Consider the following 24177-nt stretch of genomic DNA (forward strand, 5'->3'; position numbering starts at 1 on the left):
AACCATCTGCAATTTCACATATATAAACCGTGGTGCATTGAATTGGAGACAATGTTCAGTTTATTGGTCCAGTTTGGACAAGAGTTGAAGCTCATTTTGTGTTAATTTAGGGTTGATTAAATATGACGTCGCTAAAGGCCTAGGCTAGAAATGCATATAACATAATATAATATAATATAATATAATATAATAGTATTTTATATTTTATATCACTTATTAATAAAGCATTATATAATCACTATATATGAATTCACATGATCATGGGTGTTATGATGCAATAAAGTAAATACGATGTGAGTCAGTAAAGTATCCGTTCTCTACTTGTTCTGTAAAATAGTGGTGTGTGTGTGTGTGTGAGTGCGTGCATGCGTGCACACTTTTTTTCCCCTGTTTTTGCTGAGCTAACTGTTAGTTGACCTTTGACCTTGTGCTTAGTTCCTGCAGCCTGACATCAGTCACGTCAGCTCATTGGCTGGCACCAGTTCACTGCCAGGAAACACTCCCACTGCTATCTGGATTGTCTTGTTGCTTTATTGCTTCAATTCAACAGTTGATCATTGACTTGACATTGTTGTGCAATACAGACTGATGGCATATTTCATGACTTATTGATTGACTATTGTCACATTGAGCCAGCAAGGGAGCTCATACCTGGGGTCTAACACTTTAATGAGCTTCTTCAAGCGGTCCTTCTCCACCGTGCTCAGGGGCATCATGTCTTTAGCCGAACAATACGTACGTTTGTTGCTGCACTTTGATTTTTTTCATATTGTGTAATGACAAATTTCTTTTTATTTTTTTTTATTTTTTTTTAACCAAGCTGCTTCCACTCGCAATGCTTGGTTAAAAAAAAAAAAAAAGAAAAACAGAAACGCTAAAATATTTGTTTGCTGTCCTGGTTGGTATCAACCACCGGCATATACCACTGGCTTTGTCTGCTCCTTGTTGCTTTTGCCGTATCCAAACCACTTCCACACAACTGACACAGTGCTTTGTTTTTTTTCCCCAACAATCTCATTGGTTTCAGGTGCGGTAGAGATGTCGCTTTCATGTTTGGCATTGTTTTCGCCTTCCTCCCCTTCAACTTCACTTAGTTTACCTCCTTACCAACTTCTTCTCTTTCTTTCTCTCCCTCTGGTTTCAACTGTGGCCGGACGGCACAATGGGGAAGGGGGTGCATCCTACCTATACGTGGCAGCCGGCATACTCTCATACTGTTGTTGTCCTTACTTTTCCATGTGAGCACATATCGATAAAACAGGTCCCAGCTGATCATCGTAATTGATCAAAATTTTATTTTGATCCTGAATGGAGATCGAATTATCGCCCATCGCTATTTTAAAGCACAAATTCACATTCAGTGATTGTCTTTTTTCAAACTGATACCAAGTGTGTGGATTTACTAATCAACCTAACAGTTTTCAAAGTGTAATTACTCACTTGTGTTTAAATGGCAAAGTCCAATCCCTTAATGCTGCACTTGTTTGTTTTTCAGATTTCCACAGAGGTGCCTTTCCAGCCAGCTGACGTGGCCATGTCTTGTTCTGTCGAAAATGACAATCACCAGGTAGGTTGATCACCATTTACTTTTGTACATTCATTCATTCATTCATTCCTTTATTCTCTTCGAGGTATAAACTCATGAGTTGGTAGACGCACGGTCCTGTGCATGTCTCAGCTTGTCAGGTGGAGATTTTAGGAGGACTTTGAGTTTTGTGTTTGAAAGGATGGATGGATGAGTTGCCTTTAGCAGCGGGTGGACACATAGGTCCTGTGTAATACTCTCCTAGACAGGTGCAGCCATTAGGAGGACTGTTTGGTTTTGTTTTTTTAAGCGTGCGTGAACCTTCCATGTATTCCTACTTTACTGATTAGCCAAGCTATGGACATGGCTCTCTTGTGTCTACATAAATACACATAAGATGTGTGATCATGTTCGTCCACAGTTCTCGTCTTCCAGTTCAGATTTTTGAAGCACAATGATGAGATCAGCCTGTAATTGTGTCTTTGTAGATTTCCAAAGAGGTGCCTTTCCAACCTCCTGACATGGCCACATGCGGTTCTGACAACAATAACCAGGTGAATAGGTCACCACTGACTTTGTCCTTTGAGTTTTGAGTTTCAAATTGCACAATGTAAATATCCACAGGTGTCGAGGCATGCTTGCTGTCTAATGTCCAGATGGACCAGTGTCAACATTAGATTACATAGTTCAAAATTATGGTATTTTAAAGGTCCTGAAAATCTATTTAAATGGCATCCATTTACCATTATATGTGCTAGGCTAGCATTTGCAATCCATTGTTCTTTCGGCTAATTATGGTATAAATTGGATTCCATTGGCATCTGCCAATTGATGGTTGCTAATGGTTATTTTATAGCTTTGTTGTTTTTTTTAACATGTAATATGGATATAAAGAAAAAAAGGTTAAACATAAAAAATAAATTCAGACAATTTTACATCAATATTTGACTGTTTGAAAAAAATGTCCCTTATGCCTACACTAAATGAATATGATCAGTGTTTGATAGGTGTCAGGTCAGATCAAAAATGGTCTTTTAATTGCCCCTTTTTTTCAACAGAACTGTGATCATGAGTTGGTCATTGAAGAAATAGCAAGTTTAGAAAAATGTGCTGCATGCAGAGGACCCTTTGCACCTCTGAAATGGATTGGTGAGAGATGTAAAAGTGAGTATTTATTCATTTTTGTGAGTCTTGTGTATATTTTTGACTGCAATTTGTCTGGTTGTGATGACATGAAAAGGACCGTTGCTTTTTTTGAGATAACAGTCTCTGAAATGGGTTGCTGTAATTTTGAATAAAGAACAGTAGTTTGTTGTAGTTTGTCTGTAGTTTTCATCTACAAAACATGTTGCTATTTTCACCCTCCAAATGAGGCATATATGTTCAGAGGTACTCTATGAAAAACTAACTTCCAAGTCACCTGTGCAATCTAGTAAGCAATCATCAAATGTATTGGTTGCAAAATATGGATTGTCATAATAGTATACTCCACATTCCTAAATTTAACGTCAAGTTTGAACAAAACAACTAGTACTGTTACATGACATGTGTAACTCTGCTATTTTGGTGTTAAATGATATGCATCTGCTTTTATTTGCTTTATATAATTTGACAAAGAACTGTCTTTGCACTAATTATGGCATCGGAACACTACCAAAAGTGCTGTGAACAAAAGTCACACGCATAAGCTTTTTTTTATAACCTGTATTTCTGTTTATGAGCTTTTTTGTCACCTATATTTCTGCTACCTAATGTAATTTTTTGACAGGACAGGAAAAAACATGCTTGAACTTGCACACAAAACTTTCAAATGCTCGTGTGAGAAGTTCTCGCATGTGGAAACTCTCAGCTGCTCCCATCAAAAACTTGCACCAATATTTTTTTTTGCTAGGATTTGGTCAGTAAGAGACTGATTTTTTTCAGTTGTGTATTTTTTCCCTGAATATTAAAAAAAGAAAAATCTATAAATAAAATAAAAAATGAACAATACAACTCGGCATTCATGTAGGTGAAATTTAAGATGTTGCCTATATAAACTGATAGGTTTTTTTGTAACTTATCTTGTATTAATAATGTTGTGTAAATGTCTAAGGTGAATACATAGAGATATTGACCAAAGTCTGTGTAACCCAGCCCGTGTAGGAGACTGCGCCTGTCTACGCCCGGAGACTCTGCGTTGTGTTTGTGTTGGCCGGATGTTTCGGTGGGGTAGAGGAGGGACGAGTCGGACACCGGTTGTTCGTTTTTTTTCAGGCTCGGACCACGCCGTTTATTTCTCCGCACTGCATTCCTTTCGGTATCACACAGAACACTCATATTAAAAACAAATAAACAACAGCAACGAAAACATCTACTGCACGCCTACAGCACCGAAACAGCTGCAGTCACGCCCGTAGCTAATGAGCGGTTGCGACCGACATAAAACAGTTTACACTCATCACCCAGCACCATTTACGCTGCTTACCTTTCGGTATCACACAGAACCCTAATATTAACATGGCGCTGGGGCGGGAACACACCTAGAACTATGGTGGCCTGTCTGGACAAATGGCCAGACCGGCTAGACCCGAGGGCGAAGAGGAACACCAACAATAAAAAAAGAATATCAGGGCACCCTCCTTTGGCTTCGTTAGGCCACTGCCCTACATCTACAAGCATAAACTCGACGGGCGCAGCCAGATTTGAGTAAAGTAAAAGCCTGTTCATTTTCAAATTCCTTGCAAATCTGCTAAATAAGGTGCACTAACGTTTTTCCTTTTTTCCTTCATGCCCTGTCTTTTATGATTGGCAAATGAAGGGGGGCAACATACTCCCACCCACTAGATTGGGATCAGTACAAAAACATATCAATGTAGTCAACATCTTAAATTTCTCCTGCATGTGGTGTATTGATTTTTTTTTTTTTTTTTTTAGTTATGATTCCTTTGAAAACCATTGTCGGGGAAAAAGATTACATCTACAAGAAGGAAATAGTTTTACCAAAATTTAAAAAAAATGTCCTATGTGTACAACAGGAAACACATTTACAACAAAACAATCAGCCTTTTTCAGTCATTAATGTCAATGATATGGGAAACCAGAGACGCACTTGAACAAACTTAAAGCCTATAACTATAGGTTTGTGACATTTTGCAAACATTCAAGTCAATTTCGTATATATTCTACCAAATCCCAATGGAGTCATTGAGGCATACAGGCCTGTGTGGCTTGACCTTGTGCTGTCCTATTGGCAAAGTCGGTCAACCAATCTTCTTCTGCTACAATGGAGATTTGCATGCCACCCACTTGCTGACAAAATCATCAAAAAGGCGACTTGTGCTTTTTGAATGCGAGCAGCTGAGACAGATGCGCACAGGGAACTCGTGGAATTCAGTCTTATGCAAGCATCTGAAAGTTTAGGTTCATACGCTGACAATAAATTCCTTTTTTGATAAATGTATTTTCTGCCTAGTTTGTAACCAGCCCTGGCACAGAACGTGTTACATTAAGCATGTGAAGAACATTCCAGAGACGCTGACAGTAAGTGTTGTAGTATAATTATTCTCTGTGATTTGCTCTCAAAGTGGACAAAAGGGTTGTCTTTATCTTTTTAAATAGGTGTCTGAAAAAGAAAGTTCAAGTGACATAGCATCCTCAGGGGAGGAATACGTGCCTGATTCTGACAGTAATTCCGATGTCCCCAATCAAGTAAACCCAGAAATTCAAAAAATATATCACAAACATTTGGAATTACAGAATTTTGATTTTGAATTTTCCAGCAGTGATTTGCTACCTGGAGATGTGGTCGTCACAAATGAACTGTCAGGAGCTGGGAATAGTAATTCTGGTCCTGAAGACATCTCTGTTAACGATCAGACTGAACCTATAGACCAACAGATCTTACAGTCCTCCTCTCTCAGAAATAAAACTTATTGCTATATTTGTGGAAAAGCCCAGACAAAATTTACGCGTCACTTAAAAACTCGTGAGAATACGCATGTGGATGTGGCTCGAGTTTTGATGCTTCCCAAAAAGTCCAAGGAGCGCATGAAAATGCTTGTCAAGCTTCGCAGCAAGGGAAACTACAGCCATAACAAAGATGTTTTGGAAAATGGAGCTGGATCATTAAAACTGAGACGCACAGCCAAGAAAAAAAAATTACAATGTGAAAGACTATGTGCATTGTATGTACTGCAAGGCATTATATCTGAAAAGGGATCTGTGGCGACATGTCAAAAAATGCGCATCCAAACCAGCTGGATCCAATACGAGCGACTGGAAGAACCAGGGTTGCGTCTTTGGCCGCCATGTCTGACTCAACTGCGTGTCAGCAAATATCTGCAGGGGTCTGGAAGCTGCTAAGTGTCATGAAAGACGAGGAGATAACTGCCACGGTCCGTAATGACTATTGTGTTCTCCAGCTTGCACAGTCATTCTTAAACAAACACGGACAAGATCCCACAAAAGGCGACTATGTGAGACAAAAACTGAGAGAAATCGGGAGACTTCTACTAACACTGCGAAAAGAATTTGGAATACACACTCTTAAAGATGCCATTCGACCTGCGAAATTTGAAGTGGTCATCCAAGCAGTAAAAAAAAGTGTCTGGGTTTGATGATAATGAGCATTGCTACCAAACCCCAAGTCTCGCACTCAAGCTGGGTCACTCACTGCAAAAAGTGAGTGACATTTTATACTGCCGAGCACTGATGGCTGAAGATAATGAGCTGATGAAGTCCGCAGAGACTTTTAAGGTCCTATATTTCAAAAAGTGGTCAGAATTGGTTTCTCATGCAGCTTTAACGACACTGAATGAGCGTCATTTTAACAAGCCGTCCACTCTTCCGTTTACACAAGATGTACAGCGTCTACATAAGCATCTGGAAAAGGTCTCTGAAAAAGGCAACCGAGGACTTGAAAAATAAGTTATCGCCACAATCATATGCTGAACTATGCAAAGCGACAATGGCAAACGTGATACTATTTAATCGGAGACGTGGAGGCGATGTTTCGAAAATGCATATGAAGGGCATCCTGGAGCGGGACACAAGTGCCTTGCATAAGGATGTTGAAGTCGGGCTCACAAAGTTTGAGTTGGAACTATGCAACCACTTTAGTCGCGTTGAAATTAGGGGAAAGCGGGGAAGGAAGGTTGCGGTGTCGTTGTCACCAGGTATGGTCGATGCCTTGACACTTTTAATAAATAAAAGAAGAGACTGTGGTGTCCCAGGGGACAACCTATTTCTTTTCGCCAGACCACATTGTCTCACACCTTACCGAGGACAGGACTGTCTGAGGGTTTATGCCGACGAATGCGGGGCTCAGAACCCTCAACTCCTGAGGTCGACACAATTGCGATAGCATGTCGCAACTTTATCGCAGGTCCTTAATCTCAAAAATCACGAATTGGACCAAGTTGCAGATTTCCTTGGACACGACATCAGAGTACACAGGGAATTCTACAGACTGCCAGACGCCACGACCCATCAAAACTTTTGCTAGCCCTGGAAAAGGGATCCCTTACAAGTCTTCAAGGCAAAACACTTGAGGAGATAGAAATAGATGGTAAGTATATATACTTTTATTTTGTGAAAAGTTAATTCTCTTGCAATTTTTGATGCATTAAAATGGGTCAGATTGCCTCTAGCAATGGTTTTCACTTTTACTTCCTAATTTATACAAGCTAATATAAACTTTGTTAGATGACCTACAGTTGTCTGATGAAAGTGAACAGAGGGAGTTTGAGGAAGAAAATCTCCCGACATACTCACAGGACCAAGGTAGGCACACTGATTTTCCATCATATTTATATGTTGGCTATGTTGGGATGGCTAATTTTGAGCTACACTACAGCTTCAGCAGAGATCAACAGCGCGAAGCAACCTGCAGAGGAACCTCAAGACAGATCTTATCAGCCGTCTAATGTTTTTTTTTTTAATTCATCATGATATCAGGTTGTTATATTTTGCCCTTCTCTTCTGTGTATTCACTATTTGAAGTGACATTTGGGTTGTATAGGTTAAACTGATTTTTTTGACATTAACCACATATTTGTTGCATAAGTGGAAAATGGTACCGGTCTGATTCAGCAAAAAAAATAGTTTGAAGACGAGGCCCTTCTAATGTCAGATACACCTGTGTGTGTGTGTGTGTGTGTGTGTGTGTGTGTGTGTGTGTGTGTGTGTGTGTGTTCTTCATAAAGTCATACATGGGCAGCAGCAGCTCCAGGACACAGTCCCATGTTTTGATTGGCTCTCAGCAATAAAGTGAAGCTGCTGTTGATTTGATTGAAGATGTTTTGAAGAAGTTGTAATTGTCTTCCATTGTTTTGAGTTTATTGCATGAACAACCTGTTGGTTCCATGTTTAACTTTCCTTCCTTCTTCTGTTCACATTTTCTCCTGAAGCTTCTTCACTGAGGAATATTTGACCTTTGTTTCCTGGAAACAAGGCTGTTAGTCTCTTTTGTCTGCAGGGATGAACTTTGTTACCATGTTGTTGTTTTTCTCCTCCGTCTTCACCAGTGACCAGAACTGAGAACCATCAGTTGTCCTGCTATGTGACATCACAAGGTTCCTGTATATACAAAGTGAGGTGGCTGTATGACGGAAAACCTTACTCACAACCTGAACCCAGTTATGGATGCCAACACAATGTATCAATGTGCCAAGACTGTGAGGAGCCACTCCAGGAGGAGCTCTTCTCCTGTGAGGTGTGGAGGACTGCTCCTCTTGATTATGTGCAGCTGTTTCCTCTCATCCATCAGACTGAAGGTCAGACTGGGACCAGTAAAGTCACACCTGTTGCCATGAAAGGAGAAACTGATTTTTTGTCTCTATTTGTCCAGGCCCCTATGCAACAACACCAACACTGACCACCAGGTGGCCTAGTGCCACTGGGAGCACTGGGAACACTGGTGGGAACTCTGAGGAGCCTCAGCCTGGAGGTGGTTCAGCCACGTGTGGTGGATCTTGTTTCTTCAGCCTCTGGAGGATTCACCTCTGAAACAAGTCAAGTTTCAAATGAAGGTTTTTTTCTTCTTCCAGGCTGGTGGCGCCATCTTGTGGCAGTTTTGCTTGTGGTCGTTGTCATGTGCATCCTGGTGGACTTTCTACTTTGGAAGACAACCAAAGGTGGAAGCATCTTTTCCACTCATCAAACTTTGTTCTGAGGAGAACTTTGCATTGAGGAGCTGAGATTTGACTGTCTGTGTCTCCGTCTGAAGGCAAGAAGAAACCTCAGGAGGAGAACACAGTGAATGAAGACTGTGTGTCTGCACAATTTGGCTTCAAGTCACTTGATTTGTTTCATTTAAAAACATACTGTTCTTTGAGTTGTTTTAACACTGGTGAAAACAACACAAACTGACAAGAGCTGAGTCATCTAAAAATAGAATATCACTGACAGCACAGTGTGAGGACACACACACACACACACACAGGAAGCACTAACTCGCAGCTGTGTGGTTGGATGTAGGTGGAGCCTGAAGCTGGTGTTTCTTCACCATCCGTCAGCTACACCAAGAGAGGAGCCAAAGTCAGAGTGAGAAACACACAATTTCATTCTAATTATGAGGACCATGATGATGATGATCATCATCTGACCTCCAACCCAGGTGCAGGTGACAGACGGTGAAGATGGAGGTGAAGCTGCGCCCTCTGGTGGAGCAGCTGATGAGTCCACCCTCTATTGCAACGTCAGCACGTTGGATGGATAAAAAGCCTCCACAGAAGGAATGTGGAGACTAAAGGCATTGGAAGACTTGGCAAACATGAACTACAGTGTCCAGTCAGCATTGGAAGAGCCAGTAGGGGGCTGTATTGGGTCAGCAGGTGTTGCTGCTGATTGGGTAGCAAACAGTTTTCCACTGTGCCCTGTGTGTTGCATTGATCAGTTTTGGCTTGGTTATTTTTGTTACTGCCAGATTGAGTTATCGTGATTAATGCTCTACGATGTGATGAGTTATTGTCGTGATATATGGAAATAAACCGACACAGTATTGTAAAATTTAACTCCCGTTTCCTGATATTTCTTGGCGTATTGGGCGCACGTCTTCACAATTCCACAAGTAGCAAGAGCAGTAGTGGCTCAACAAAGGGGCTTTTGCCACTGCAAGCAGACACGCTCATAGACGGGAGTCGTCTTAAACCTCTGATTTCTTTTATTGCAGCACATGTGTGAACACAGCCCTACGGAAAACCTGTTTGGACTGAACAGGCTTTGGCATGGGAGTAAATGTTGCAATATTCTGTATTTTATTGTCTAATTTATGAAGGCAGATGACAGAGAGGCACACAACACAATGACACCTGCAGTTTAGTAGAATAGATAGTGGAGACAGAAATGAAGAGACTCCTGCAGCTCGGAAGTCATTTCTCCTCTCTTGGCTGTTGCAATCACACTGAACAGCAACTTCCTGTCATGATGTTATATTTAAAACAATGAAAAAACTTGAGGGGTGGGGGTGGCAGGTGTTAACTGGACGATGACTCAGTTGCAACTGCAGCACTGACATGTTGCAGAGCCAAAGGGAAGTTGGACCTCACAGCCAGAAGCAGCAGCAGCAGCAGCAGCAGCAGCAGCAGCAGCAGCAGCAGCTACTTTGAACAGGATGTTGGCTGGTGTGATGGAGGAAGTTCTAATAGTGTGAAGCAAGCAGGCGACCAAGAGCTGAATTCTAAAAGAAGCTTCCCACAGACACATGAGGGCTGATCAGTGGTTCATCTCCAGGAAGCTGATTATTACCACAGATTTGAAAGTCAAAAAAATGGAAAGAAAATGAGTTTTTGTATTGGAACTGATTGTTGTCGGGGCATGGGGGTTAATTGGTGATGTGAAGAAGTCTAATCAGCAATAATAGATTAAAATCAAATCAACCTGATGACTTTCACACTGTTTGTGTTCCAGTTTCAAGCTGGTGGCCCTTCGCAGTGGCAGCTGCAGCTGCAGTGGCACTGCTGGCCATCCTGGTGGTCGTCATCATCTGCCACAGAGCTAAAGGTGAGAACATTCACTGATGGAACTCCTGAAGAGAGTTTTACATTCAGGAGGCAAAGGTTGACTCTGTGTGTCTCGTTGTGAAGGCAAGAAGACGCAACAGGTTGACAACACAGTGAGTTCACTTTGTTTATCAGCACCATTCTGACTCCAATCATTGTTTCTATGTTTTGTAGTAAGTTTTTTTTTTTATTTTTTTTTTTTAAACTGACTTCTTTTTAAGTTCTTTTAAAAATGGGAACAAGCAAAAAAGAAGAAGTGACACAATTATGACACAAGAGCAGAGTCGTCTAAAAATATCAAGAGCAGCAACACAAACATGGTTTGGTCAACACAATTATTTGGTGTAAACCTGGAAAAGCTGTTGAGAAAACAGGATTTCTTTCTTCCAGAGCCATTTATATGAGCAAATACATCAACACAACTCCAACCCTGTGGTGGATGAGTCCAGTGTGGAGGAGCGCCAACAAGTGGTGAGACCTCAGTGACGCGACAGCGATGTAACACAATGAATCACTGACTCACAGCTTGTGTGTGTGTGTGATGTGGATGTAGGCGGAGCCTGATGAGGATGTTTCTCACGCGTCCATCAACTACATCAAGAAAAGACCCAAAGTCACGGTGAGAACCACCATAGAAACACAATCCTACACTAAATATGGGAGAAGATTTGATATTGAAGCTGCCACTGGTTGCAGTGAACCTGAAGAGAGTCATAATTATCTTCATCACTACATCATGTGACCTCAACAACAGGTGGAGGTGACGGACGAGGACGACGGAGGCGATGCGGTGACTTACAGCACCGTCAAAGTGAGCAGATGATGAGTGGAACCTCCAGCACCACACAGACCAGGACTGTAGCATCAGAGGGCAGACTCTGGTTCTCTACGAAAGTGTTATTGCATCATGGCCTGGACCCAAAAGGACAAAAAACAAAATAAAAAAATGCCAAAGACTTTTTCACAAATGATGGTGTCCAAGTTGAGAAGGTGGAACTGAGGTTTGCTTTCTAACATCCTGAGTTCAATACAGTCTAGAAATGCTTCCACTTGATTTTCCCTTTATTTTTACAGTTGCAGAGTGTCAGTTGTTGCCGTCAGGAACGAAGACAAAGTTACTTTACCCTGTGGACAACAGCTTCCCAACTGTAGGAGTGTTGACTGGCTGTTTACTGGGAGGTCCTACCAGACGATCCCCCTGGTTAAAGAGGGGGAGGTTCCCCAACAATATGTAGAAGAATATGGCCAACTGTCTTTCACCAGTGACACCAGTGAAGATCACTGAGGAGCTTGTTGGAGTGTTCACCTGCAGAAGGAGTGATTCATATCTAGAGCTAGCTGCCATTCATCTGTTTGTTGTTACCTGTGAGTATTTACATCTAATCTAAGGTGTGTGTGTGTGTGTGTGTGTGTGTGTGTGTGTGTGTGTGTGTGTTCTTCATAAAGTCAGACATTGGCAGCAGCAGCTCCAGGACACAGTTTCTATCATTGTGTCCCATGTTTTGATTGGCTCTCAGCAACAAAGTGAAGCTGCTGTTGATTTGAATGAAGATGTTTTGAAGAAGTTGTAATTGTCTTCCATTGTTTTGAGTTTATTGCATGAACAGCCTGTTGGTTCCAGGTTTAACTTTCCTTCCTTCTTCTGTTCACATTTTCTCCTGAAGCTTCTTCACTGAGGAATATTTGACCTTTGTTTCCTGGAAACAAGGCTGTTAGTCTCTTTTGTCTGCAGGGATGAACTTTGTTACCATGTTGTTGTTTTTCTCCTCCGTCTTCACCAGTGACCAGAACTGAGAACCATCAGTTGTCCTGCTTTGTGGCATGAAAAGATTCCTGTATATACAAAGTGAGGTGGCTGTATGATGGAAAACCTTATTCACAACCTGAACCCAGGTATGGATGCCAACACAATGTATCAATGTGCCAAGACTGTGAGGAGCCACTCCAGGAGGAGCTCTTCTCCTGTGAGGTGTGGAGGACTGCTCCTCTTGATTATGTGCAGCTGTTTCCTCTCATCCATCAGACTGAAGGTCAGACTGGGACCAGTAAAGTCACACCTGTTGCCATGAAAGGAGAAACTGATTTTTTGTCTCTATTTGTCCAGGCCCCTATGCAACAACACCAACACTGACCACCAGGTGGCCTAGTGCCACTGGGAGCACTGGGAACACTGGTGGGAACTCTGAGGAGCCTCAGCCTGGAGGTGGTTCAGCCACGTGTGGTGGATCTTGTTTCTTCAGCCTCTGGAGGATTCACCTCTGAAACATGTCAAGTTTCAAATGAAGGTTTTTTTCTTCTTCCAGGCTGGTGGCGCCATCTTGTGGCAGTTTTGCTTGTGGTCGTTGTCATGTGCATCCTGGTGGACTTTCTACTTTGGAAGACAACCAAAGGTGGGAGCATCTTTTCCACTCATCAAACTTTGTTCTGAGGAGAACTTTGCATTGAGGAGCTGAGATTTGACTGTCTGTGTCTCCGTCTGAAGGCAAGAAGAAACCTCAGGAGGAGAACACAGTGAATGAAGATTGTGTGTCTGCACAATTTGGCTTCAAGTCACTTGATTTGTTTCATTTAAAAACATACTGTTCTTTGAGTTGTTTTAACACTGGTGAAAACAACACAAACTGACAAGAGCTGAGTCATCTAAAAATAGAATATCACTGACAGCACAGTGTGAGGACACACACACACACACACACAGGAAGCACTAACTCGCAGCTGTGTGGTTGGATGTAGGTGGAGCCTGAAGCTGGTGTTTCTTCACCAACCGTCAGCTACACCAAGAGAGGAGCCAAAGTCAGAGTGAGAAACACACAATAGAAACACACAATTTCATTCTAATTATGAGGACCATGATGATGATGATCATCATCTGACCTCCAACCCAGGTGCAGGTGACAGACGGTGAAGATGGAGGTGAAGCTGCGCCCTCTGGTGGAGCAGCTGATGAGTCCACCCTCTACTGCAACGTCAGCACGTTGGATGGATAAAAAGCCTCCACAGAAGGAATGTGGAGACTAAAGGCATTGGAAGACTTGGCAAACATGAACTACAGTGTCCAGTCAGCATTGGAAGAGCCAGTAGGGGGCTGTATTGGGTCAGCAGGTGTTGCTGCTGATTGGGTAGCAAACAGTTTTCCACTGTGCCCTGTGTGTTGCATTGATCAGTTTTGGCTTGGTTATTTTTGTTACTGCCAGATTGAGTTATCGTGATTAATGCTCTACGATGTGATGAGTTATTGTTGTGATATATGGAAATAAACCGACACAGTATTGTAAAATTTAACTCCCGTTTCCTGATATTTCTTGGCGTTGTAGGGGAGGAAATATCTAGACACAAATAGTAATATCTCCCCAATACGTATTCCGTCGTTCCGGTGTCAAGGTGAGGATTTCAAAGTAAAATACATAATAATTAATTTAATCTGACTCCATTTGATAATAATAACTTTACTTTTATACATTGATTGAGAGAAAGACTTGATTAACAATTAAGAATATAGACTCAATAATAATAAACTTCTCGTGATCTGACATTAGTCTTCAGTTCAGGGATGGCTTCTATAAATTAACAAAACTATTCAGTTTGTTCATTAAACATGGAAGAATAGCCTGATGTCTGGGTTGGAGTATTCAGAGGTTATTGAACATGATACCCAATCTTATCTGACCAACTCAGAGGTTAAGGGTTTGAATAATGTCCAGTGAAACTTACCATATAACTAAGGTCTTTGGGATTCTGATTAATCCCTATCTTAGTTCAGTGATGGCAGATATAGACAAAGCACTCAGTGACCTTCTTAACATAGAAGAACAGCCCAGACATCTAGGTTGAGATGTTCAGAGGTTTATATCTTCCAACTCAATAGTTAGAAAAACATGACACTCAATCTTTTCTATTCAACTCAGAGGTAAAGAGTACAAGCATTACTCAAATGAATTTACCATATAACTGAAGACTAAATCAATATCTGATGTCAGATTGCTCTCCACATAGAAACAAAAGTCTCAACAAGTTAATATTGAAGGGGAATGGATAACATACCAGTTTATTGCGATGTCCAGAGTAAACATGCAGCAAAAATGTAACAGACCGGTTGTGTAAAAATGATGGTAGAAAAAATCAAGAAGTCAAAGAAAAAGAAGAAGAGAGAGAGAGAGAGAGAGAGAGAGTGAAAAAGAGAATCAAGAAAGAGAGTGGGTTCCAGAAAAGGAGAGGAAAAAGAGAGAGAGAGAGAGTGGGTCCCAGAAAAGGAGAGAGAAAAAAAAAGAAGAGAGAGAGAGTGGGTCCCAGAAAAGGAGAGAGAAAAAAAGAGAGAGAGTGGGTCCCAGAAAAGGAGAGAAAAAAGAGAGAGAGTGGGTCCCAGAAAAGGAGAGAAAAAAGAGAACTTCAGATTCTTGTTCCTTCCCTTAAATATCCTCCCAGAACAGAGGCACTGCTAAAATGCATATTTAAAAGATTCAAATCAAATCTACTCTTCCTACTTGGGAACCTTTTGGTCATCAGGGGTAATTTTCCACAGCAACAATAGATCACCAAGACCTTCATACCTCTCGCACTGACACTCACAACATTTCAAAGGAAAGTTCTAAACAAAAGAAAGAGACAGTCCCTGAATGCAAATCCAACAAACACAAGGAGATACCTTTTGGCCCTCGGGGGTTCCTTTCCCGCGACATGTAAATCATGTAAGTTAATTACAATAGGTGAGATTGATACAGTTGTAACCCCTGTCTTTGAAGAACTTCCATTGTTAGAGAAAACACTTCAGGATGTGGATTTGACTGTCTTACAGCGTATTGGGCGCACGTCTTCACAATTCCACAAGTAGCAAGAGCAGTAGTGGCTCAACAAAGGGGCTTTTGCCACTGCAAGCAGACACGCTCATAGACGGGAGTCGTCTTAAACCTCTGATTTCTTTTATTGCAGCACATGTGTGAACACAGCCCTACGGAAAACCTGTTTGGACTGAACAGGCTTTGGCATGGGAGTAAATGTTGCAATATTCTGTATTTTATTGTCTAATTTATGAAGGCAGATGACAGAGAGGCACACAACACAATGACACCTGCAGTTTAGTAGAATAGATAGTGGAGACAGAAATGAAGAGACTCCTGCAGCTCGGAAGTCATTTCTCCTCTCTTGGCTGTTGCAATCACACTGAACAGCAACTTCCTGTCATGATGTTATATTTAAAACAATGAAAAAACTTGAGGGGTGGGCGTGGCAGGTGTTAACTGGACGATGACTCAGTTGCAACTGCAGCACTGACATGTTGCAGAGCCAAAGGGAAGTTGGACCTCACAGCCAGAAGCAGCAGCAGCAGCAGCAGCAGCAGCAGCAGCAGCAGCAGCTACTTTGAACAGGATGTTGGCTGGTGTGATGGAGGAAGTTGTAATAGTGTGAAGCAAGCAGGCGACCAAGAGCTGAATTCTAAAAGAAGCTTCCCACAGACACATGAGGGCTGATCAGTGGTTCATCTCCAGGAAGCTGATTATTACCACAGATTTGAAAGTCAAAAAAATGGAAAGAAAATAAGTTTTTGTATTGGAACTGATTGTTGTCGGGGCATGGGGGTTAATTGGTGATGTGAAGAAGTCTAATCAGCAATAATAGATTAAAATCAAATCAACCTGATGACTTTCACACTGTTTGTGTTCCAGTTTCAAGCTGGTGGCCCTTCGCAGTGGCAGCTGCAGCTGCAGTGGCACTGCTGGCTATCCTGGTGGTCGTCATCATCTGCCACAGAGCTAAAGGTGAGAACATTCACTGATGGAACTCCTGAAGAGAGTTTTACATTCAGGAGGCAAAGGTTGACTCTGTGTGTCTCGTTGTGAAGGCAAGAAGACGCAACAGGTTGACAACACAGTGAGTTCACTTTGTTTATCAGCACCATTCTGACTCCAATCATTGTTTCTATGTTTTGTAGTAAGTTTTTTTTTTTATTTTTTTTTTTTAAACTGACTTCTTTTTAAGTTCTTTTAAAAATGGGAACAAGCAAAAAAGAAGAAGTGACACAATTATGACACAAGAGCAGAGTCGTCTAAAAATATCAAGAGCAGCAACACAAACATGGTTTGGTCAACACAATTATTTGGTGTAAACCTGGAAAAGCTGTTGAGAAAACAGGATTTCTTTCTTCCAGAGCCATTTATATGAGCAAATACATCAACACAACTCCAACCCTGTGGTGGATGAGTCCAGTGTGGAGGAGCGCCAACAAGTGGTGAGACCTCAGTGACGCGACAGCGATGTAACACAATGAATCACTGACTCACAGCTTGTGTGTGTGTGTGATGTGGATGTAGGCGGAGCCTGATGAGGATGTTTCTCACGCGTCCATCAACTACATCAAGAAAAGACCCAAAGTCACGGTGAGAACCACCATAGAAACACAATCCTACACTAAATATGGGAGAAGATTTGATATTGAAGCTGCCACTGGTTGCAGTGAACCTGAAGAGAGTCATAATTATCTTCATCACTACATCATGTGACCTCAACAACAGGTGGAGGTGACGGACGAGGACGACGGAGGCGATGCGGTGACCTACAGCACCGTCAAAGTGAGCAGATGATGAGTGGAACCTCCAGCACCACACAGACCAGGACTGTAGCATCAGAGGGCAGACTCTGGTTCTCTACGAAAGTGTTATTGCATCATGGCCTGGACCCAAAAGGACAAAAAACAAAATAAAAAAATGCCAAAGACTTTTTCACAAATGATGGTGTCCAAGTTGAGAAGGTGGAACTGAGGTTTGCTTTCTAACATCCTGAGTTCAATACAGTCTAGAAATGCTTCCACTTGATTTTCCCTTTATTTTTACAGTTGCAGAGTGTCAGTTGTTGCCGTCAGGAACGAAGACAAAGTTACTTTACCCTGTGGACAACAGCTTCCCAACTGTAGGAGTGTTGACTGGCTGTTTACTGGGAGGTCCTACCAGACGATCCCCCTGGTTAAAGAGGGGGAGGTTCCCCAACAATATGTAGAAGAATATGGCCAACTGTCTTTCACCAGTGACACCAGTGAAGATCACTGAGGAGCTTGTTGGAGTGTTCACCTGCAGAAGGAGTGATTCATATCTAGAGCTAGCTGCCATTCATCTGTTCGTTGTTACCTGTGAGTATTTACATCTAATCTAAGGTGTGTGTGTGTGTGTGTGTGTGTGTGTGTGTGTGTTCTTCATAAAGTCAGACATTGGCAGCAGCAGCTCCAGGACACAGTTTCTATCATTGTGTCCCATGTTTTGATTGGCTCTCAGCAACAAAGTGAAGCTGCTGTTGATTTGATTGAAGATGTTTTGAAGAAGTTGTAATTGTCTTCCATTGTTTTGAGTTTATTGCATGAACAGTCTGTTGGTTCCAGGTTTAACTTTCCTTCCTTCTTCTGTTCACATTTTCTCCTGAAGCTTCTTCACTGAGGAATATTTGACCTTTGTTTCCTGGAAACAAGGCTGATAGTCTCTTTTGTCTGCAGGGATGAACTTTGTTACCATGTTGTTGTTTTTCTCCTCCGTCTTCACCAGTGACCAGAACTGAGAACCATCAGTTGTCCTGCTCTGTGGCATCAAAAGATTCCTGTATATACAAAGTGAGGTGGCTGTATGATGGAAAACCTTATTCACAACCTGAACCCAGGTATGGATGCCAACACAATGTATCAATGTGCCAAGACTGTGAGGAGCCACTCCAGGAGGAGCTCTTCTCCTGTGAGGTGTGGAGGACTGCTCCTCTTGATTATGTGCAGCTGTTTCCTCTCATCCATCAGACTGAAGGTCAGACTGGGACCAGTAAAGTCACACCTGTTGTCATGAAAGGAGAAACTGATTTTTTATTTTTTATTTTGTTTTTTGTCCTTTTGGGTCCAGGCCATGATGCAATAACACGAAAACTACCACCAGCAACAACAACACCAACACTGACAACCAGGTGGCCTACTGCCACTGGGAGCACTGGGAACACTGGTGGGAACTCTGAGGAGCCTCAGCCTGGAGGTGGTTCAGCCACGTGTGGTGGATCTTGTTTCTTCAGCCTCTGGAAGATTCACCTCTGAAACAAGTTGAGTTTCAAATGAAGGTTTTTTTCTTCTTCCAGGCTGGTGGCGCCACCTTGTGGCAGTTTTGGTTGTGGTTGTTGTCATGTGCATCCTGGTGGACTTTCTCCTTCGGAAGAGAGCCAAAGGTGGGAGCATCTTTTCCACTCACTTTACATTGAGGAGCTGAGATTTGACTGTCTGTGTCTCCGTCTAAGGGCAAGAAGAAACTTCAGGAGGAGAACACAGTGAATGAAGATTGTGTGTTCTACACCAAGAGAGGAGCCAAAGTCACAGTGAGAAACACACAATAGAAACACACAATTTCATTCTAATTATGAGGACCATGATGATGATGATCATCATCATCTGACCTCCAACCCAGGTGCAGGTGACAGACGGTGAAGATGGAGGTGAAGCTGCGCCCTCTGGTGGAGCAGCTGATGAGTCCACCCTCTACTGCAACGTCAGCACGTTGGATGGATAAAAAGCCTCCACAGAAGGACTGTGGAGACTAAAGGCAGACTCACTCTGCTGATTGACCTCCACCAACACAACTGACTTGGCAAACATGAACTGTAGTGTCCAGTCAGCATTGGAAGAGCCAATTTTTTTTTGGACTGAGCCCCAACACAGACCTGCTCTGATGATAAGAGCAGGTCATCGCCAAGGCGAAGACTCAAATGTTTTTCGTACGTTTCCTCTAATCATTTTCTTCCTCTGCCGTTTTCTGCTCAAATTTGACCCCCTTACCATACTCCTAAAAGTCGCCAAATTTTACACATTGGTAAGAACTCGCGTAAAATTTCATAAAATTAAGAGAAAATGGCAAAATTCCACTCTCTAGCGACCCCTAGAGGCGTCCAAAAAATATTAATGGCCCTAGCTTCCACTAGGAAAGTCATAAAAGCATTGGGGAAAAATCAAACACGTTCGTCTCTTCAAGCCTGACAACTGTCCGTTTTTTCATTGACAACGCCTACACCGTTAGTCACACCCCTGATTCCCTGATTGCTGAAGCCCTTAGCTACAAGATGATACCAATATATTTCATGTAGACGCAGAAATGGCTGAGTTCCTAGCATTTGTTTCCAAGGTTGCCAAAGCGGAGCAAACGGTAGTCCCTGCTGTTGCTGCTCAATAGCAGTCCGTTCTTTCACTGGCCACACCTACACCGTTATTCACACCTCAGTTAACTATACATCGCTTGATTGCTGAAGCCCTTTGCTAAAAGATGATACCAATATATTTCATGTAGACTCAGAAATGGCTGAGTTCTAAGCTTATGTTCCAAGGTTGCAAAAGCGGAGCTAACGGAGCTAACTCTACTCTTGCTAGTTGGGAGCCCTAATGCCTTTCTCTTTCTCTCCCTCTTTTTCAACACACACATAAATGGCTGCAGTTTCCTTTCGGAAAGTGCTACAGACGTCATTCAAACATTCACATGTTTGTCTCATCAAGGCCTATATTTTAAATTTGGCAGCCTCTTCCAAAAACAATGGAGGTGAAAATTTTCCATCATTTGTATACACAGGCTTATGATGATTAATTAGACTTCTTCTTGATGTTTTTTTGAACACACACATAAATGGCTGCAGTTTCCTTCAGGAAAGTACTACAAACGTCATTCAAGGTTTATCTCGTCAAGGCCTATAATTATCAGTTGACAGACTCTTCAAAAAAAAAAAAAAACTGAACAGGCTTTGGCATGGGAGTAAATGTTGCAATATTCTGTATTTTATTGTCTAATTTATGAAGGCAGATGACAGAGAGGCACACAACACAATGACACCTGCAGTTTTGTAGAAAAGATAGTGGTGACAGAAATGAAGAGACTCCTGCAGCTCGGAAGTCATTTCTCCTCTCTTGGCTGTTGCAATCACACTGAACAGCAACTTCCTGTCATGATGTTATATTTAAAACAATGAAAAAACTTCTAATGTCACTCGTCAGTTCCTCAGAAGACGGCAGCTCCACGTCTTCAGGCAGAGATTTTCTCCAGGCTGCCAGCTTTCAGAAAGCTGAACTGATCTCCTCTGTTTTCCATGCTGAACACCTCAGAGACTCCAGAGAAAAGCTGCCACTCACAAATATCAGAGATCTTTTTTCTTTCAACTTGGTCTTCAAAGTTAGCAGAGTGATGGCTGTCGGCAGCACAGGGGTGGAGGAGCGAGACGGAAGAACCTTTGGAAGCCAGAGGGTGAAGATATGTGCGAGTGTGTTTGCCACACTCATCATCTCTGTTGCAGGTAAGAGCTGAAAAAATGACAAAGACTTTTTCACAAATGATGGTGTCCAAGTTGAGGAGGAACTGAGGTTTGCTTTCTAACATCCTGAGTTCAATACAGTCTAGAAATGCTTCCACTTGATTTTCCCTTTATTCTTAAAGTTGCAGAGCTTCAGTTTGTTGCCGTCAGGAATGGAGACAAAGTTACTTTACCCTGTGGACAACAGCTTCCCAACTGTAGGAATATTAACTGGCTGTTTACTGGGAATTCTAACAAGACATTTCGCCTGGTTAAAAACAGGGAGGTTTCCCAACAATATGTAGAAGAATATGGCCAACTGTCTCTCACCAGTGACTGTTCTCTGGACATCATGAAGATCACTGAGGAGCTTGTTGGACAGTTCACCTGCAGAAGGAGTGGTTCACTTCAAGATCTGGCCACCATTTATCTGTCGGTTGTTTCCTGTGAGTATTTGAATCTAATCTAAAGTGTGTGTGTGTGTGTGTGTGTGTGTGTGTGTGTGTGTGTGTGTGTGTGTCACCCTATTTTGGCCCACCACCATGGAGCCTGATTCTTGGAGGAATGGGCAGAGATGATGAGGAATATTGGACCTTTGTTTCCTGGAAATAGGCTGTTTGTCTCTTTCGTCTGCAGGGATGAACTTTGTTACCATGTTGTTGTTTTTCTCCTCCGTCTTCACCAGTGACCAGAACTGAGAAGCATCAGTTGTCCTGCTCTGTGGCATCACAAGATTCCTGTATATACAAAGTGAGGTGGCTGTATGATGGAAAACCTTATTCACAACCTGAACCCAGTTATGGATGCCCAGAAAGCGCATCAATATGTCAAGACTGTGAGGAGCCACTCCAGGAGGAGCTCTTCTCCTGTGAGGTGTGGAGTGATTCTCTTGATGATGTGCGCCTGATTCCTCTCATCCATCAGACTGAAGGTCAGACTGGGACCAGTAAAGTCACACCTGTTGCCATGAAAGGAGAAACTGATTTTTTTGTCTCTATTTGTCCAGGCCCCAATGCAACAACATCAACACTGACAACCAGGTGGCCTACTGCCACTGGGAGCACTGGGAAAACTGGTGGGAACTCTGAGGAGCCTCAGCCTGGAGGTGGTTCAGCCACGTGTGGTGGATCTTGTTTCTTGAGCCTCTGGAAGATTCACCTCTGAAACAAGTTGAGTTTCAAATGAAGGTTTTTTTCTTCTTCCAGGCTGGTGGCGCCACCTTGTGGCAGTTTTGGTTGTGGTTGTTGTCATGTGCATCCTGGTGGACTTTCTCCTTCGGAAGAGAGCCAAAGGTGGGAGCATCTTTTCCACTCATCAAACTTTGTTCTGAGGAGAACTTTGCATTGAGGAGCTGAGATTTGACTGTCTGTGTCTCCGTCTAAAGGCAAGAAGAAACTTCAGGAGGAGAACACAGTGAGTGAAGATTGTGTGTTCTACACCAAGAGAGGAGCCAAAGTCAGAGTGAGAAACACACAATAGAAACACACAATTTCATTCTAATTATGAGGACCATGATGATGATCATCATCATCTGACCTCCAACCCAGGTGCAGGTGACAAACAGTGAAGATGGAGGTGAAGCTGCGCCCTCTGGTGGAGCAGCTGATGAGTCCACCCTCTACTGCAACGTCAGCACGTTGGATGGATAAAAAGCCTCCACAGAAGGAATGTGGAGACTAAAGGCAGACTCACTCTGCTGATTGACCTCCACCAACACACCAAGTCAGCCTGTCTCAAACTGGAGCCTCATTCAAAAGCTGCCACACTTTCAACTGTGTCCGTCTTCATTCAGACAACCTTTCAAAATGCAGCACGTCACACTCATGCCTGTTTTTCCAGCCTCATAGCAGCTTCACATTGAGATTTCAATGGAAAATCATTCCACTGTATTAAAACTGATTTTCCACCTAAGTAACACTTTGTTGAACAGCCTAAGGCTTTTGATAATGGTTTATTAAAAGTGTTTATTAATGCATATAGATCGGATTCCGTGCAGAAAGTCATCTCTAGACTTTATAGAGGACTTCAGGAAATGAAAACAACAAATACCATATATATATATTCGGGGTGTAAAGATAAACCGATCTGAATCTGTTATCGGTCTGTGACGTATGAGATCCGAGTGCATCGGTTGATGGAGCCCTGGATCGGTAAAGATCGGTAAAGTACCGTAATTTCCAGACTGTAAAGCGCACCTGAATATAAGCCGCAGCAGCTAAATTTAGGGGGGGGGGGAACAAATGTGTACATATACAAGCAGCACTGGACTATAAGCCGCAGGTGTTTCGTCAGGAAACGGATCCGCGGAGCGGATCGGTTCGGCGACTGCGAGCCTGCAACTCTGGACTCGCACCGCGGATCCTGTTTGCGAGGTCCCGCCGGTCACCTCGGTTAATTGGTATGGAGTCGGACCAGAACTCGACAGCAAGAGCAAGACTAGAGAACATACAGACGAGAGCGCAAGCGATCTAGCCAGATCGACTGCCTTTAACTTAAAAGCTGCATCATATGGAATTCGTCGTTTGTTTTCCATAATGAGGGTTTGTGCATGAAAACTTCCTTTGCGCAAACTATCTTGCTCTCGTTCTGCATTTGCTTCCACTTTTGCTTTCGTTGTTCGCGCGAACTGCCTGTCTCACTCTTTCCCGAGCCCACCCAAAAATCCATAAATTGAGACTGTCCCCTAGTGGCCGTTAGCTGTAAAAAACCATAGATTAGCAGCACCGTTGTATTAGCCGCAGGGTTCAAAGCATGGGAAAAAAGTAGCGGCTTATAGTCTGGAAATTACGGTAAAAATAAGCACTTGGGGTTAAATTGTCCATTTGTATTGAATCGCACTGAACCGAATCGGATCGAATTGTACCAAATTATTAACTATTTTTATGAATCGTATCGTAGCTTTTGAATCGAGATTTAAATCGGATCGTTTTGTGAGTGAAAGATTCATACCCCTAATATATATATAAAACAAAAATGGGACAGTGAAAGTAAGAATTGCCTCTCAGAAGAGACTTGGCTAAAATACTGTGAATTTCAATGGCAGATGAACTCAAACTCATGGAGATCATTCGGTCAGAAGTGTCTCATTAGGTATTTCATTACAGCAGCTCAGTACAACTACCGAGCAGGCTCCTCCAGCTGCAGGTTGTGTCATTCACAGGAAGCCAACCACTATCATTTGTTTTGGGCCTGGCCAAAAGTTAATATTTTTTGGCACAAGGTGTTTTTGGAATTGGCAACAATATTTGGACCTGAAATTTCATTAAATTGGGAAGAACTTCTTTTTGGACTTGTACGTTCAGACAACTTAAGTGTGAAAAATAAATATTTCATTGGAACACTAAATCTAGCTGCTAGAAAAGCAATCACAAAAAAATGGCTGAAGCCAGACATCCCAAG

General features: G+C 42.4%; 3 protein-coding genes and 1 long non-coding RNA gene across 5 annotated transcripts in view; 2 read left to right on the forward strand and 2 right to left on the reverse strand.

The window, feature by feature from the left end:
* The window catches only part of LOC142891081 (NACHT, LRR and PYD domains-containing protein 14-like), a 407498-nt gene that overhangs the window by 302641 nt on the left and 80680 nt on the right, over nucleotides 1–24177 (reverse strand). The window lies entirely within an intron of this gene.
* LOC142891194 (NLR family CARD domain-containing protein 3-like) overlaps nucleotides 1–24177 on the reverse strand; it is a 331599-nt gene that overhangs the window by 296126 nt on the left and 11296 nt on the right. The window lies entirely within an intron of this gene.
* Nucleotides 12327–22837, forward strand: LOC142891190 (uncharacterized). 2 transcript variants are annotated; one of them, XM_076030655.1, is made up of 11 exons: nucleotides 12327–12533; nucleotides 12608–12706; nucleotides 16164–16256; nucleotides 16340–16368; nucleotides 16646–16726; nucleotides 16809–16874; nucleotides 17010–17471; nucleotides 21065–21224; nucleotides 21464–21883; nucleotides 21984–22070; nucleotides 22163–22837. In XM_076030655.1, the coding sequence occupies exons 1-7, from the start codon at nucleotides 12422–12424 to the stop codon at nucleotides 17076–17078; spliced, it is 549 nt and encodes a 182-aa protein (XP_075886770.1). In that variant the 5' UTR covers nucleotides 12327–12421; the 3' UTR covers nucleotides 17079–17471; nucleotides 21065–21224; nucleotides 21464–21883; nucleotides 21984–22070; nucleotides 22163–22837. The 2 variants fall into 2 exon arrangements, with proteins under 2 accessions (XP_075886770.1, XP_075886769.1); XM_076030654.1 differs by lacking the exons at nucleotides 12327–12533; nucleotides 12608–12706; nucleotides 16164–16256; ... (3 more) ...; nucleotides 17010–17471; nucleotides 21065–21224 and adding an exon at nucleotides 20454–20781 and having other exon boundaries at nucleotides 22163–22239; nucleotides 22326–22837.
* LOC142891201 (uncharacterized) lies at nucleotides 17528–18703 on the forward strand. Its single transcript, XR_012927191.1, has 4 exons — nucleotides 17528–17620; nucleotides 18027–18275; nucleotides 18369–18494; nucleotides 18595–18703. It is a non-coding gene; the product is annotated as an uncharacterized LOC142891201 (long non-coding RNA).

This window comes from Nelusetta ayraudi, unplaced genomic scaffold, assembly GCF_046127955.1.
Source record: "Nelusetta ayraudi isolate G7.1 ecotype Tasmania unplaced genomic scaffold, CSIRO-AGI_Nayr_v1 ptg000028l, whole genome shotgun sequence".
Classification (NCBI taxonomy): domain Eukaryota; kingdom Metazoa; phylum Chordata; class Actinopteri; order Tetraodontiformes; family Monacanthidae; genus Nelusetta; species Nelusetta ayraudi.